The sequence below is a fragment of the Rhyacophila brunnea genome, unplaced genomic scaffold (genome assembly GCF_057557595.1).
Source record: "Rhyacophila brunnea isolate RB1 unplaced genomic scaffold, BYU_Rbru_1.0 scaffold_13, whole genome shotgun sequence".
NCBI classification, from domain to species: Eukaryota; Metazoa; Arthropoda; class Insecta; order Trichoptera; family Rhyacophilidae; genus Rhyacophila; species Rhyacophila brunnea.
This window is the reverse complement of record NW_028232785.1, coordinates 20,481,289-20,498,239: the sequence shown is the minus strand read 5'-3', so window position 1 is coordinate 20,498,239 and position 16,951 is coordinate 20,481,289. Positions and strand designations below refer to the sequence as shown.

The 16,951-nt window shown below is 39.3% G+C and overlaps 1 protein-coding gene across 2 annotated transcripts in view; it reads right to left on the bottom strand.

Annotated features, from left to right (window-relative positions):
* The window catches only part of LOC147076873 (uncharacterized), a 51,097-nt gene that overhangs the window by 17,831 nt on the left and 16,315 nt on the right, over nucleotides 1-16,951 (bottom strand). For both annotated transcript variants that reach the window (XM_085940547.1, XM_085940549.1), the window contains exons 16-24: nucleotides 15,473-16,805; nucleotides 11,393-11,481; nucleotides 11,087-11,188; nucleotides 9,851-10,603; nucleotides 7,730-9,714; nucleotides 4,561-4,875; nucleotides 3,257-3,429; nucleotides 1,210-1,338; nucleotides 425-617 (exon numbers count right to left, since the gene is read on the bottom strand). In XM_085940547.1, the coding sequence (XP_085796673.1) occupies nucleotides 425-617; nucleotides 1,210-1,338; nucleotides 3,257-3,429; nucleotides 4,561-4,875; nucleotides 7,730-9,714; nucleotides 9,851-10,603; nucleotides 11,087-11,188; nucleotides 11,393-11,481; nucleotides 15,473-16,805 (5,072 nt within the window). The remainder of the gene's footprint in view (nucleotides 1-424; nucleotides 618-1,209; nucleotides 1,339-3,256; nucleotides 3,430-4,560; nucleotides 4,876-7,729; nucleotides 9,715-9,850; nucleotides 10,604-11,086; nucleotides 11,189-11,392; nucleotides 11,482-15,472; nucleotides 16,806-16,951) is intronic.

Genomic DNA, 16,951 nt, shown 5'->3' with positions numbered 1-16,951 from the left:
TTGACAGCGGGAAGAGAGGAAAAACAACATATTATTACATTTGACAAAAGTAACGATGAACTGCTTTGCTAAAAACCCAAAAGGGATCCTCATCAATGGCACTCAAATCGAGCAGGTCAGCAACATCCATCACAGACAAAAAAAAAATTAGCTGTGCTAGAGATCGCTTGCAGGTAAAAACTGGCAAGGAGTGCACGTGTGTGTTCAACTGATGTGTGCTACAACTGCTCACGTATGCATGTGAAACATGGACTCTTAATGAAAGAGAAAGGTTCATGTCGGGCACAATGCAAAAAGACCGCAAAAGAAACGAAACACTGGATAAATGAACTCAAAGTTCGGTGGATGTAAGTGGCAGTGAAAAGAACTAGGGGAGGCCTTCATACCGCAGTGGATTGACTCCACCTGATAATAATATACACACCTGGTGGGGGTTGTCTTTGCTGTGATTTATTTTGAGTTGCAGCACAATTACTGGCGGCGGCAGAGCCTGCCGTTGAACTGTTGTTATTGTTGGCTGCCGTCGATTGCTGCGCTTGCGACGCGGCCTGCGTCTGACTCGTCGTGTTCTGTTGCCCTTTGGTCGGCTGCTCCTGGTTTTCCATTTCTCCCGTTGTCTAAAAAAACATTTCAAAGCTCGTTTAATACAAGGGTGAATTTTCACATTAAACTTCCTTTTCCATACTTCTCCTCTCCTGTGCCTTTGCAACATGCTGCTAGGGTCCCAAAACATGATTATATCTAGGATAAATGAAATTTGTATTCCACCCATTTTCTCCCGCATGATTCCACAGGCTGGATATTTTTTGCGAGTTGTTTCCGTGACCTCTATACTGCCCTGCTAAGTAAAAAGACAGTGTTTTTGGTTTTAGTGAAATGAGAAGTTTTAAACTACTTTTTCTCTTGATAAAATATTGGATCGTTTTGACATAATCTCTAAATATACACTGCGTCTTCGCTTTCATGTATTCAAAACGACTTTGACTAAGAACTATTTAACAGAATACCTAGATGGTTATCTCTCTTGAGAAATCTCAGGAGATATTCTACAACTGACATTATCACGGGTGCAATTTCAATAACACCGTTCGTAATGGACGGAAGCGGGGGTTCGGAGCCCATAAATATGTACGTGAAAGAGCGGTGCGATTTGTAGCTATGATATAAAGGTAATTCTAAAGTAGTTATAGTATGAGTATGTTATCATACCTGTGAAGTTGCAGAGGACTGCTGGGTGGCGTTGGGTCTCCCGCTGCGCTGTTTCTTCCGGTTTAAGATCAAGCGCAGCCTCTCTCGGGTCTCGTTAAAGTTCCGAGACACAGGCGTGGTGACAGGAGGCTGCAATTCAATTGCAAAGTAACACATGTTAAAATTCGTCATTTCATAATATGTAACGGAACGAGCTAATCTTCACTGAGCTTCGAGAACAGATGCTTCAGGCGGATACTGGGTATGCAGTGCCATGACTGAAGCGGACCTTGCAGTCATTTGTTAGATATAAACTTCAAGGTGGTACAGATGACTTATCGGCCTTCACCCTGACCAGATTCAATCATCCACTAAATACCTGAGCACAATTTGATTTCCAACACAAGGGGCCAAAGAAAGAATCTCTACAAGGATAATGAATACAAATTTCTTGGTAGAAGATGGACGTATTCTTCTGGCATTATGGCCACGACGAAATCACGTTGGAACGGTGTAAGTGTCAAGTGTCATTTGAAAGTAACGATACCAACACCTAAATGAGTCGCCTGCACTGCCACAAAAATCTGACAACATACCTCTAAATTTTACAATGTTAAAAAGCAATGAGGTTTTATTTTATGCAAGTATCGACTGGTGATATCTGGTATGTGTCATTTTATTATGTTTTTAGGTAACGTAACATTCTGCAACGTCGTGTAATAACAAACATTGCATTTTAAATACAGTATAACCCCTATTTTACGTTTTTTAAGGGACTGAAGAAAAAAAACCTAATTGGAGGGAAAATGTAAAAGGGGGGTATTGAAAAAAGAACATTTAAATTTTATGTTTCTAAAAAAATAACGTTTTATTAAAAAACAACATTCAATTAAAATTTTTATTGAAAAATCGTTCGAATGTCACGACCCAATCATTGTCAAGTGGGCGTAACTCGCATATTTTGAATATTTCCGACGTAAATCGCGGGAAAGAAAAACGTAAATGCGGGTATTAAATGTACTGAAGTACATCGGGACTGAAAAAAATACACGCAATTGCCGGGAAAACGTGAATTCCGGGCACGTAAAAACGAGGTTATACTGTATTTGATTAATCGTTTTAACGCAGAACGTCACCATTCCCCAAGATGAAACTATAAAAGCTAAATTAATGATTTATACACCTTTGGATCGAGAACAGATCTCTACATATCTTTTGCATAATTACTGAGGACGGGGATCACTAAAATTACATGCTGCAAACCTGCGCTGATCTTATCGGTTCAGTTATTGTTGATTCGTCGCTTTCTTGATGGTGTCGTTCCATCTGGAAAACGCACGCCCTCGCAACCTTGTTCCTTCGACGTCACCAGAGGTCACTCTTCTGTCCACAGTGCTCTGATCTCTTCTGAGAATAGACGTCGCAAGACCAATATTAAGGTTTGCTGGTGGCTACATGCTAGGTGACATACCCTAGCGAACGGACGCACACTATACTATTATCGCAATGGCCACACTGCACGCTTCGCGCCTTGCTATGTGATTATTAGTCACCTAGTGAGTCTCCCGGCGAACAAACGTGTTGGTTAATTTTATTATGTCACCTAGTGATTTTACAAGATGGTGTTCTTACTTGTTATTATAGAGGATAGAGAATTTATGTCACTTTAAAGAACATAACAGTAGAAAGTAGAGTTGTTAGAATATTTCTTCAGTATGACAAAGGTCAAACACCGTATATTTTGAGGTTATGAATGGGCGATACACATGGGCCATAGTGTGCCCATAGATGAAAAAATATTGCGAGGCAGATGCTTTTGAAATTTTAAACTTAAATTCTCTGTGAGAAGTAGCTTTCTGGTTAGTTTTGAGAGTGACATCGTTGTTGACTTAAGCGCTCCCAAATGTCAAATGAACAGTGCAGAGAAAGTGCAGAGTGGCAGTAGTGTTTTTAGTAGACAAGCATAGCACCCAGCTTAACACTAGTGAAGCACCTACCTATGTGGCCGAAGCCTAAATCAACTCATCTTCGAGACGTTTGCATAGACTTTTAATCAACTCGTACTCACAGCGTGTCCAAAGACAGTGCAGTAGCAACAATTACATGGATGATCCGAGTTGTTGTTGGCACTGTTTCCACTGCTGGAAGTAGAGTGTGAGTTGGAACGTGAGGCGTCAGGGTGGCGGGAACATCGGTTCTGCTCTTCGGGACCGGACGACTCCACATGACTAGACGGGGCACCTACGCAATAAACGAAAATCAAAACAATGAGATGATTTTTCTCAAGCGCGTTTGTCGGACAGACCTAGCAAATAGATTCAAACAATCTCGATTAATTGAGGCCAAGTTAAAGCATCATTTTCACATCACCGCACACATACTAATTTAGAATTAAAAAGATAATTTGAATCGTCTTTAGACAATAATGAGTAAAACAGAATCTATACCTTACGTGCACTATGGCCGAGACGCACAGAATGTCACAAACTGTTTATCAGTTGATTATAAACTTTGCACATGCGTATAAGAACATACGCACGAAACATTGAAACGTAAGTATAACTTGTAAATCCAACATCCATCACTTTTAACCAGAAATTAAATTGTAAACAGTTTTGAATGTCATTTTGTTATCGATAAACACTAGCAGTATTTAATATGTCTTATTATATTATCAACACATAGTTTATGTAAACAGACACCATCCCTTAGAACGATATAAGAATTTCTTGCCATGTCAATAAAATTTATTAGTGTGTGTGGACTTTACATTATTTATACATTAACTATTAATTTGTAATTATTCAATGTAATATATTGTCAGATGGACAGACCAAATCAAAAGTGCCGCAGATTTCATATTGACAATGGCCATGAATACCACTGAATGCCGAGAGGAGTGGAGCAAAGCCGTAGAGAAGGTTGTCACATGGCCAAATCATCTGGGCAACGATTCTCAGTCATTACGTCCCGACGAAGAAGAAATTTCCATACTTTGAACGTTGTATGACAATTAAAAAACTATTTGGAAATTAGAGTAATTTAAAAAAGGCTATAATTCTGACTACAGACGCGACGTTACCTCACCAAATTGCTACTTTCAGAGCTGTCATTGTGTTTTTTTTGAGGTTATTTCGAATTAATGTAACTCGACAATCTATGCATCTCGGGCCAAGTATAGTATGTCCATATAGATACATCAAAAAATACACACACACAAAATGTCCTATATGTAATTTCACACAATATAATAATTATAGTAATGATCTTCAGTTATGAATGCCAAAGGTCATTAAATCCAACTCAACGCTGTTTCGACATCTACACTTTCATTTCCTGCAAATTGTCAATAGAAACAAATACACAACATACCGTCTCCGAGACAGTGGTGATGCTGGCCATCCCCCGCGGAGTCGCAGCCCTTGAGGAGCGTTTTCCCCTTGACGGCGCTGGCGACAGACATCGCTTGAATAGTTGCAGCGAGCGGCTGGGCCATCGACTTAGCTGCCCCCGCCGCCGCGCCCGTCTGATCGGTTTTACCACCGGCGGCTGCCGAATTGGCAACACCCGGCACCGCCTGCTGTGGAGCTGTCGCTGCCGGTTTCCGCTGCGGTTGAGTTTTATTCTGATGTAAATCCTGCAGTAACTTTTGCGTGCCGCACTGCTGTAATTTATCATCGTCGTAACCTGGCAATTAACATAACGATTATTATGATTTCAGTCACGCGCGGAAGAAAAATTTAATAATTACCATTGCAATTTAATCATTTGAAAACAAAGATCGTAGAAACCAATTTCACTTTGATGAAAGTAGGTTTCTACTCATTTTTGTATGCAAAAAAAAAGAGTCCTGAATCGTGTTATAAAAATTAGCGGTCCTGTCCATAGGTTTAATTTTTGTAATAAGCAGTTCCAAGACATCTGATTGCTTAAAAATGCGAGACAGCTTAAAAGTATTGTACATCGAACATTGTCCGATGTCTTGAAAATTTGATGCGTGCATTTCTGATAGCGTAAGATTGCCGCATTACATTTTAGTCTATGAACTATAAGACAGCTAAAGTTAGCATGTAAACAAGAAAATAACCATTATAGTAACATTATTAAAACAATCGATTCTTGTGGGGTACGAAGCTAATTAATTCTTAAATTACTTAACGTTAATTATGTACTTAATAATTATAATATTAAATACGGGAATGAAACAGAGCTTCCGATGTATTTTACAAACCTAATATTAATAAAATATGTATGTACCAATATCATAGAATCACAACTTATACTTAAATACAAAATAACATTTGCAACTATTTTGTTATAAAGAGAAAAAACAAGTAATAACGGTGCGTTACAATTACGTTACAATTAGACGGCTTGATACTTTGACATTCGCTATCCGTGAAAATAGTAAAATGGCCAGCCACCGGCAACGAACTAGCACCTCTAGTGGGAAGCGGTCAAAGTCAAAAACCTCCGCCGCTTTGAGATTGAGTTGTATAATATTATATCGAAGTCATATCAAAGCCAAATGTAAAATCTCTTATACAAAACTGAAGCAGTGATTTTCTTTTATAGTATAGCTTATTACAAAAAATGCCCTCCATTTTGGCTACATTTCTATACAAGAAAGTGTTACTCAACATCTTTATTGGAATACAAAGAAAGTCACAAGTTAAAAGCAACGAGAATAAGTTTGGTAGTTTTGGCATAAAATAAAACTCAGTCAGAGTTGCGTCAAGCAAGAGAAAGCGATGCAATATTGTTGATGTATGTACAGTATACAATACCAACTTCCCTGGCTAACTGCTGCGCAATAGAAGAAATAGCAAGAATTTGGAGTCTTATACGCATTTCGCATTAGGAAGGCAGTTCTATTTTGAAATTGAACAATTACATGTGTGGTCGTATTGGTAACAAGTTAATTATTTTCTCCTTCTGTTGGCAGCCCCAAAAACAAAATGGCGCTGTGCGTTCTAGTTAGGCCATCCTCTCATGTGAATACTCAAAAAGGACGAGACTGAAACTCCAGTATGTATCTAGCTAATGTATTTCAATGGCGGCTCGCTGACGGCACGACTGGAATCTCTCAAGTTTCAAATTGCCCGCAACTGAAACCGAGGAGACATGACATGCTAGTCTCCCAGTCTATCAGTTGCCAGTCACATATTAAACAGTGGTACCAATATCAGTAGATTCGATGAAAAATCATATTTTCTTACCAAAACTGGTAGCACTGAAATACATAAGCAATAACAAGTCAAGACGTCAAAAATTAAAGATGGGCGAAGCGGTCTTTAATTTTAAATATGTGGCAGATGTTAACAAATACTCCTGCCTGTATAATTACAGGCTGCCAGAATATTCCTGTAAAGATATTACGGAAAAAGCTTAGAATTAAGTGGGAAAGACAATGGGTTTGACAGTTTGAGGTTATGAGATTATTAGGTTTCAGTAGCCCCGTGTGCGAAGCATCAGTCACTGGCTAGTTTATAAATTCCATCAGCAACCAGTTAGTCAGATTTTAGTTTCTGCGTGAGAGGATGGCCTAAAGGCTTAATTACATTGGCAGACGCGCAGACCCAACCCGATCCAACGATCCACGCCGATCGTCCGATTGATTGGTTTAAAATAAACATAGTGTTGCTATTATTAAAAATATAGGCTGACCGAAAACTATTTCTTCGTTAGATTGGTGCAACACTGAACTTTTGAAATTTACTACAAAACTGAGCTGTCAAACCTAGTAGGCGGTGTTCGGATATCTGATCCTTGTTTTTGATTGGTTTAAAATAAACATAGTGGTGCTATTAATTAAAATATAGGTTGACTGAAAACTATTTCTTCGATAGATCGGTGGCAACACTGAACATTATTCCCGCGCAAATTTACATCAAAACGATTGGGACGACGGAAAATAGAATTTATCCCACTTCACTCACGATCGCTCCCGATCCTTGAAAACCATAGAGAATAGATTTTGACAGTCGTGACAGACGATCGGGCCAGACGCAATCTGCCAATGTAATTTGAGCTTTACAAGTCTATATTTACATAACCTTTATTATTGATTATTCATCATAAAAATAATACTCAATAATATATGCATTGCTTTTGGCTGCCTACATAAAATTGACGGGACAGTTCTTTCCACAGGTAACTAAATTTTATATTAAAACGTCTGCTTTGATAAGGCAATATGTGAGATGCGCGAAATCAAATTGAAATCGAGCTTAATTATATACATTGAGTGAATCTGAAATTATAGTGGAATGTTATAATAAAATAAAAAGTGTGAAGTTCTCTTCAAATGAACCCGCAATGTGAAGTCACTTGTAGCTAACTTAATCAGCAGACCAGAAGTCATAATATGTATACATTTAGACTCCATCTCTATAGAATAAAGTTTTTTCAATACCCTAGCATCTGTGCATTGTTCAAGATGAAACCTCTCACAGATGTGAATAAATCCATGTATGTATAAAACAATTAACATTCTTCCAAATTGCTTAATGCAATAAAGAATACAAGAAAAAGAACTCACCCCCGAGTATATCCCTAATAGTAATGGAGTCCTTGATGGGGACCCCGTCCTTCAACGCCACTCCGTCGACCACCCGGACGCCTCTCTCCACCTTCTTCTCCTGCCCGGCGTCCTTGATGACGATCGCCTTATCGTCCTCCACTATAACCTGCACCTGCATCGGCTTTTTGACGTCTTTATCACCCGCTATCGTTTTCTTAAGATCCTTATCACCGGCTACTGTCTTTTTAACATCTTTACCATCACTAACTATGGCCTTGATATCATCGGCCGCGTCACTGTTGGTAATATAGTCCCTCATGTACTCCTTCAAAGCTTTCAAGTTCATTTTGACTTCCACGTCGCTTTTATCTTTCGGTATTGTCTTCTCGGAAGTTTTTTCATCAGTCGTCGTCGTTTTTTGTGGATCGTCTTTTTTCTTAGCGTACGATTGGTTAATTAATTTACCCAATCCTTTACCGGCGACCAGTTCAGCCTCTCGCACTTCGAATTTCAACTGTTTCTGCTGAGCACGGTTGACAGCGTACTTTAATTTACTCTCCAGACGTTGCAATTCATTCATGGTCTTGACCCAGTCCTCCCCCGAGTAATCATTGTTCATGACTTTTTCGCAGTACTGCTTGTTAACGGCCTGATACCGCTCGACGAAGTATGCCTGATCCATCGGGACATCGGCCGAGTCTTTACCCTGAACGAGCTTCTTGGCCGCAGCCTTATCGTCTTCGCAATCCGCCATCTTTTTCTTGCGCATCCGATAATGTGCCGGAAGATCCCAGTACTCGCTGACGGCCACCCGTCTCCACATCCCGAAATGCGGCTTAATTTCATCCCAGTAATCTTCAATGCAAAACCCGTCCAAAACTTTACCGACTTTCACATCCTTATTACTTGTATCTGGCAAATAATTATCATCGCCTTCGATCAGTATTGCTAAAACTTTCGCCACGATAGTTTGAGAGGCGCTGATGCACAGCTGCTTTTCAAACTGCCGTTTCGTGTATCCTTTGCTATTATCTCTATACTTGATCATCTCCCTCATCAAATCCTCGGGTGTGGGATCGCAGGGGTGTTCCCCTGTGACACTATCGCCGTCCCAATAACTACTCCAAGCCGACACGCCGAAATCATCATTGGTCTTCTTGTCGCGTATGCCTATCTTCGAATCGCCGACGTTTGCCTTGCGCTTAGAGCCGGCGGCCAGTTTCTTATTATTCAAGATCCTAACTTCGCGTATCTGTTCGACAGTCTCCGGAGTGAGCATGGACTCGTCCAGAAAGCGCGCCGGTAACTGCAGAAACTTATCGGCGACACCTTTGTGCATGGCTTTGCGTAGATTGCTCGCGATTTTAAACACCATGTCCATCTGATCAGCAGATTCAACAACGTGTTTCACGTTATCGTCATCGCTTTCCGACATCTCATTACAGACAGTCTTACGCTTTTTAGGAGTAGACGGCGGACTGGACCCAAGCACTAATTTTCCATCCGGAAGACTTTCGCAGTCTTCGTTTGCCGTCTTTTTCCCAGTGGCGCATAAATTATTATCCTCTTCCATCAGCGCGGAAACCATCTGGCTCTTACGCGTGATCTCTGAAGTCATATCCTCGTTCACAATCTTACTCGACATGTCGACGCCGAATACTTTCAATATCTGATTCAACGCGGTTAATTTTCTGTTTTGATAGTGTGTGTTCCCTTGCTCGGAGACACTTCCTGACGGCGATAGCTCGTGCAGGGGCGGACTGTGATGGTTGTCAGGCTGAGGGCTAGAGGGAGGCGCCGACGTCTCCGCGATGTCCGCACTCCTCGCTATAGTCTTCCTGTGGTGCTCTTCGAAGTATCGGTGAAAGTTAACACCTACGTCGTCGTCATAGGTGAGGGCCAGAGTGTTCTGGTAAATGAACAGGTCGGCGATCCTTTGCATCATCTCGGTCGATATCTTGGATTTCGATGACGATTGACTTTTAGACGACGGTGACTTTGAACTGGAAACAGAGTAGAGAGAGTAATGTTAGTAGCAATTAAATCAGAAACATCTTTGAATAATAATTTCAATTTAATTCGAGGGTAAATTAGCAATTACACAATAATACAAAAAGTTTTGTATTTAAAAAATCTCACCTATCGCTAGTTTTAGATATTCTATCAGCCTTATTGTTGGGGGGTGTCGACGCCCGGTCATCCTGCTTCTCATCGCTGCCCGCCTTCTTGACGTACTCGGTAGTCATGACGATATCGCACAGGATGTTAGTCAAATTCTCCGGCACGATATCGTCTACCTGGCTCTCTTGAGACACAGCCAGGTTGGCCATTATCAGAGAAAGATCCTCGTTGCCTATCGTGTGCACGTCAATCTTGCCCGTGTCCGACACCATCTTGTGTAGCCCCGCAACAGTGCCTTGGATATTCGCGTGGACCGCGTCATTTATCACACTTGCCATTCCCTTAATATCCTTATCAAGCATTTCTAACGTTAGAACGCACTCGTCATCCAACTTGGGCGTCGTATCGATGTTGTTGAACGTTTTACTGACGTTGAACGAGTAATTAGCCGGACTCATCGTCCACGTCTTAGCCGAGAAAGCCTCCTTCGATAGCTCCATCGGTTTTTTCCTCATGGCGAATTGTAAATTAGTGTTCGTAGTATTGATGCAAGGTTCGGGTGTGTCTGCGGGATTTGTCGACGGATTCGATTTGAGTTTTCTTTTGCTGGGACGGGATCGCAGGTCTTGCGCGGTTGCCGGCGGCGGACTGGCGTCGTTTGGCGGTGGCGCCACTGTAGGAACGTTCACCGTCGGTTGGCTGACAGTGTGGCAGGAGGGAATCGAGGCAGGTTCGGCGGACGGTGACGTATTCAAAACGGGTTTTGTGTCTCTGTAAAGAAAAAAAAACATAAAATCACCAAGCACTGGTTGATCGCAGAAGATACGTTTGATCTCAACAGCCTACCTTCACCCTTTGCCACTGATATCTGCACATAGAATCATGTATGTGATTAACTAATTCGGTGAAATATCGTAGTAAAAGTGTGAAGTTACTTGTAGCTAACTCAATCAGTAAACCAGTGCTCCTTTTTTGCTTAAATTTCATACATTTAGGCTCCTCCCAATAGAAAAAGGTTTTGGCTGTTATAAATTATAATTTCACACACGGTCCTCAAAAATATACCAAAGTGGATATCGATGTTGCACGTTGGGCATTAGCTATACAAATCGTAATTATTAGCGCTCTTCATGGTTTGAACTCTATTCTCACAATAAATTGAAAACGATCAGCAATTGGTTCATATTTCGATGCTTGAATTGCTTTCAAATACTGCAAACCGCATACAAAAATATATCTATATGTTATACGTACTCTGTACTGCCTAATTTTTCCATTAGCAATTCTTTCTGGGCTCGCAGTTTTCTATTGTCGTCCTTCTCTCTCCTCAGCTCAACCTCCAGGTCCTTCTTGAGCCTAGAAAGAGACAGATACAGATCAGTACAACCCAAAGCACTTCTCAATTAGAAATAACTTATCAAAAAAGATTTCAAACTTTCAAACCAGACCAAACAATAATAGATAAAAAATATTCTTCCATCTATGTATAAAATGATGCCATTAAATGATACACAACTCCGCGTGAAACATACTATGACTGTGGGATATGGGTAAACTTACTTGTCAAAGTATTCCTGCTGTTCCTTGGTGTGCAAACCTCGCTGGCACACATTCCCTGTGCCTATAGAAGACTGATTAGATTCCATACTCTGAAATTAACAAAAACAAAAATTGTACAAACAATAAATCCAGGACGAGAAACCTAGCACCCTGTGATACGATTCGATTATGCCAAAGTGACATCCACCATATTTAACCGGATGGCTGCCAATGACGTCTCTTAACACTATACGGTCCGCGAATTTTCGCGAAGAACCTACGCCAATATCCGGTATTTTTTAATGAAAATCAACAAATTTCGATCGCGAAGTTAAAAATGATATAACTTTTGAACCTATTGATATATTTCAATAAAATTTTCAGAAAATACTTAAAATATATCAATGCATCAAATTGTGTCATTTATTTAACACTTGTCAACCTCTGGCCCGCGTTCCATAAAGGTAAAGTATATAATTTGTAAATTTTCGTAAATTGTTTATTATATGTTATTAGATTAGTTCAATTTGTTAAATATAATGTAAAGGAAACAGCCTATTGATATAAAGCAATCACAATATATTATTTTTTAATTAAAAAATGTAATAAAATATTCAAATACAAAATGTTTTACACCGCTATAGAATACGTATCAATTCATTTTTAGCGCTACTACTCATATCTCTGATTATCAAATATAATAAAATAACAAAGACTTCACACAAACTGTGAAGTGTTTAAAAATAAATGCACATTCATTCCCGAACGAACACTAATCTGATTTATTGGTTTTATGGCTGAGGCAGTGCAGTGGCGTGCATATTTTCGAGTAAATTCAAATAAATAAAATGCACGCATATACATTCCCACCGTTTATTACAATTTGGTATTATTTTAGGAATCGAGACAATCCAATAACAGTGCAGAGGCGTGCATAAAAAATTCATATAACAAAATCTATGAGCAATAGAATTGTAAAACAAACATCTACATTCCACAAAAATCAACACTCAATCTTATGGATAATACCTTTAGATAACTGGCTAGGCACGAAATAATTATTATCACACTAAAGCTGAAATTATTTGAAATAGTTTATAAAACTATGAATGTAAAATGAACTAACAACTAATACACTTTTTTTTAAATTATACGAAGAAAACCAATTACCAATATGTAGATGTAGAGGTACTTTACACTCTTTGGACATGTAAATAGTTTCTTTTCGAAGTTTATGTGAGGAACACACTTAACACTTTCTTCTTAAACGTTTATTAGTTGCGGAAATCCACGGAAATATTTGATTGTGATTGAAAATTACACTAAAATCTCCGATATCTTCAGTCACTGGGAATATCTGACATACAATCCGCATAGTTTTCCTCTGTTTAAAAACGAATGGTCCTCCATTTTAAAAAGTTTTTTTGGAGATAAAACTAATAAAAAATATATATCCTAGCTGAAATATACTTAGATTAATTATTTTTTCAATGAAATTAGTGCAATATAAATAATAATAGCTATTATTTATGCAGTTACACAAGCAATAATCTCCCGAAAAAAGCGAACGAAAATGACAACGCGATACAAGTTCACATTTATAACTATTCTCATTTTCAAGTTAAGATTTCTATCATGGATGATGAAGCATGGTGGGTGGATGTTTCATGGGTAATAAACCATTAATGACAAATTATCAAATAGGATGCAATTTCATAGCGAAAAATCGCGTTCATTTAAAAAAAAAGAATGCAGGTTCATAAATGGGTGACTACCACTGAAAAGGGTCGACAATTAAATTTCGAAGTTGAAGTGACGACACTGGAATATAACATTGAGTGTTTATTACCGTTTTTGTTTACGTCTCGTGATTCAGCCGTCTAGAAACGGGCTTGTAACTAATAAAAAAAATGGTATAGGTACAAAAAAAATACTGAATGGTATTACGTCCGCCATCTCTGTAAAAACCCCGAAATATTTTTTTTCCATCATGCTTTTACTTCTTGCACATGTCATTCAACCATCTGTCGATAGATCTTGCAACCAAATATCAAATTTCATATTTATTTTTCACAGTAAAGATATGCCTATGTGAGGACGCCACGTAGGCGTCACCGGATCGTAACGTTCGGCTTGCAAAGGACGCCAATGTGGCGTGACCGGACCGTAAAGTGTTAAGATGCAAACTTTTCCGTGAACGGAACGCCGCTCATACAAAAATGGATTGCTTTGAAATTTGATGGTTTTTATAACATGGTGAGCACCAAATCCCATAAAAGCAATTAGGAAATCAATAAATTTCGTTTTATCTGAGGCCGTAAAAAAACCATAAAACAAAATTGCATAACATAATATTTTGGAGCATTTTAAAAGGGCGGCATTCACAAAACCCACTTGAATGTTTTCAATGGGTAGGTACTGTGAAAATTTTTATAATTGATGACTTGTTATGACATAACTTATCGTCTACCTTGACCAAATTTTTACGTTTTCGTGGATTGACACATGGGGTCAATTCTATATTATATAGGGCGGCAGCGAACCTGTTAAACATACAAATATGTTGAACACACAACGACATATATTGGGAATATCGTCACATACTCAGAATTGAAACAGAATTAGTTTTTGCCACTTGAAACGTAAATTGATTTTATTTTTTTATTTTTACAATAAAATTCGCAGCGTGCAAGGTACCGCCATACATACACCTACCGGAGTGATTCACAAAACCATACCAAAAAAAAAACAATTTGAAACCTTTTTGGTTTAATTTGACACAACAAACAATTATAATATTTTTTATTTATTTTGTTTTTTTTTTTGATTTGATTATTTGTTTATTTATAAAAGAGTATTATGGCATTACAGTGATTGGCCAATACGCCATAACACAATATAATAAATACAAAATATAAAAATAATTTATTAATAACAACCAATATAACAATAAAGTATGTTATTATGTAAATATTAAAGTAAAATGATAAAAACAATTACAAATTTACCCTATTCATAGAGCCATCAAACATGCTAATCACACGATACACAGCATCATGAAACGTCACATCCGTCCTGCTATACTTGGTGAAAATATATTTCCACGAACAGAAATCAAAGTTTAACATGGCACACGATACAAAACCATATACGGTTTCCGGCCTGTAAATGGTATACCTAGTGTGGGTTTTACTTGAGAGAAAAATTCTAGCGACAGTCAATAACGGAATAAAATTCTACTTGTCTCTGTCAACGCCTGCCACCTGTAAGATCGCGCGCGCAGTACGAGACCAAAAATGACAAAGGCGACATTTGAAATGACATTTCACATTAAGAAACCCTCCCTAATATTGTAACACTATGTATTGGTTTATTGCAAATTATTTCCGCTTATATCTTATTTTCTTAGATGTGTCATGACATTTTAGGCTAGAATATTTTAATAGTTGAGTTTTTGACGTAACTCCATGGACCATCTCGATTGACCAAGTCACATTTGGCGATAAATAAAAGTGTTCAAGATCACAACAGAACCCAATGGATAAGGAAGCAGACAACAAATTAAATGGCAAGGGACTGGACATACCGCCATGCAGTGGTACACAAGGACCACTAAACGTCCACAAAGATGCCCTAAAACCCGCTGGATAGACCAACTCATAATGTTCGATAGATGTACATGGCAGCGAAGAACTGAGAAGAATGGAGGGAGCCAGGGGAAGCTTTCATCCAGCAGTGGATCGACCCCAGCTAATGATGATGATGACTGGGCAATAAATACCATCCAGAGTTACTAATTGAACTTGACTTAGTTAAAAGTGTCTTTGTTCTGGATAGATTTACTACCTTCTATAGGACGTATTATTATGTATAGACACAGTATGCGATGCAATCTAAGATGTCGTTATCGTCCTCCTAAAGACAGACGCCTATCTGAGGGACTTGCGCTTCTAAGTATGGTTTGGAAGTCACACTTATATGCGCAGAAATTAACACAACTTATTTGGCATTTATAAGTCAGGATTACGATGGTGTCAAGTCAAATGTCAGTGGGCATTGCGGCCAAGAAAAATCTTTGTAAAAATGTTGGAATTGTCTCACCTTGCTGCCGTCGAACTCAGTCAAAACCCTCATGGTCTCCACGCTGCCGGCCTTGACTGTAGCCACCAGCCACCGCACGGCATCCGCCTGCACGTCGGCCCTCTTCTCCGCGTCGAACCACAACCGATTGCAGATCCTCGAAGCGAGCACTTCCGGATCCTCCCCATCGTATCTGCTGACTCTGCTATTACTATTCACTTTATCACACTCCCTGGCACCGCTCGATTTAGCATTATTCTCGATATAACCCACAAACAGACCTTGCTTCTTGTTACTTTCCTCTTTGATAATCATATCGGCAATACTCGACAAATCTTCGACGGAATCCAAATGATCCTGGACGATTTTCTTGGATTCTTTTTCGACTATCACGAATCCGTCATCATTCATTCTTTCGTCATCGATCACATCATCCTCTTCTTCTTCATCGGACTTTAAATTCACACTTTTGCCATCGTTAATAAACATATTATCAATATCTGAACTGTCCGAATCCCAATTAATACTGGAACGCGACGCCAGCTGATTTAGATAACGTATCGTGTAGTTGTTATCGAAGACAGAATCATAATCGTTTAGCATATTCAATCGGCTGACCATTCGTTCGTACTGCGCGGCGGATTTATCATCCAAATTCTTATACTCGATCATCTTCGCGGCCAGTTGATCGGCGTTGGCGATTTTACCCGCACGATTCAGCGTAATGCCGCAGAACTTAGCCACCTCCTGGAAGGTTTCGCATTCGTCAATCGACGGCACTTTAGATTTAAACTTTGCGTCATTTAAGTTGCGTTTCGTAACACCTAAAGTTTTACAATGCCGTCGCTTGTCTTTCAGTAAAATCGGCCGTTTTTTACGAGCGCCGCGTGGAATCTTACGCATATCGTCACCAGATTCTAAATTAATAAGATTTTTACGAGCAAAACAATCGGGTCCTATATTTTCCGGTGGTAAACTATTTAAAGTGTCACCGGCCTTTTTACTTTTGGATATATTCACCAATTTATCGAGCAATATTGATAACCTCCTCCTAGAAGACGCGTTATTGCAATCCAAAATGGCCACGATGGCAGCCGTGGCAATTTTGAGATTATCGTCCGTGAGCGTAGTCTGAATTTCCCCGCAACTCTTCGTACTGTCGCTCTTCAGAGCTATCTGACTGACGTCGTCGTCGAATTCTTCATTAGAGGACACGGAGTGCCTTGGAGAATCATCGCCGATCGACGGAATCAGGTTTCTATATAATCTTCTGGCTTTAATTAAATGCGTTCTCTCCTCGCGTAAGTATTTGTCTCTGGCTCGCTCCAGCTGGTCGTCCTCCACGGCGGGTTGGCTGAAAGAGAGAGACGAACATAAGACATTACAAACAAAACATGAAGTTCTCTCCAAATGAACTTGCAATGCAGTCACTTGTAGCTAACTTAACCAGTAAGCCAGAGGAAATTCTTTTTGCTTCAATTTCATACAATTAGGCTCCAT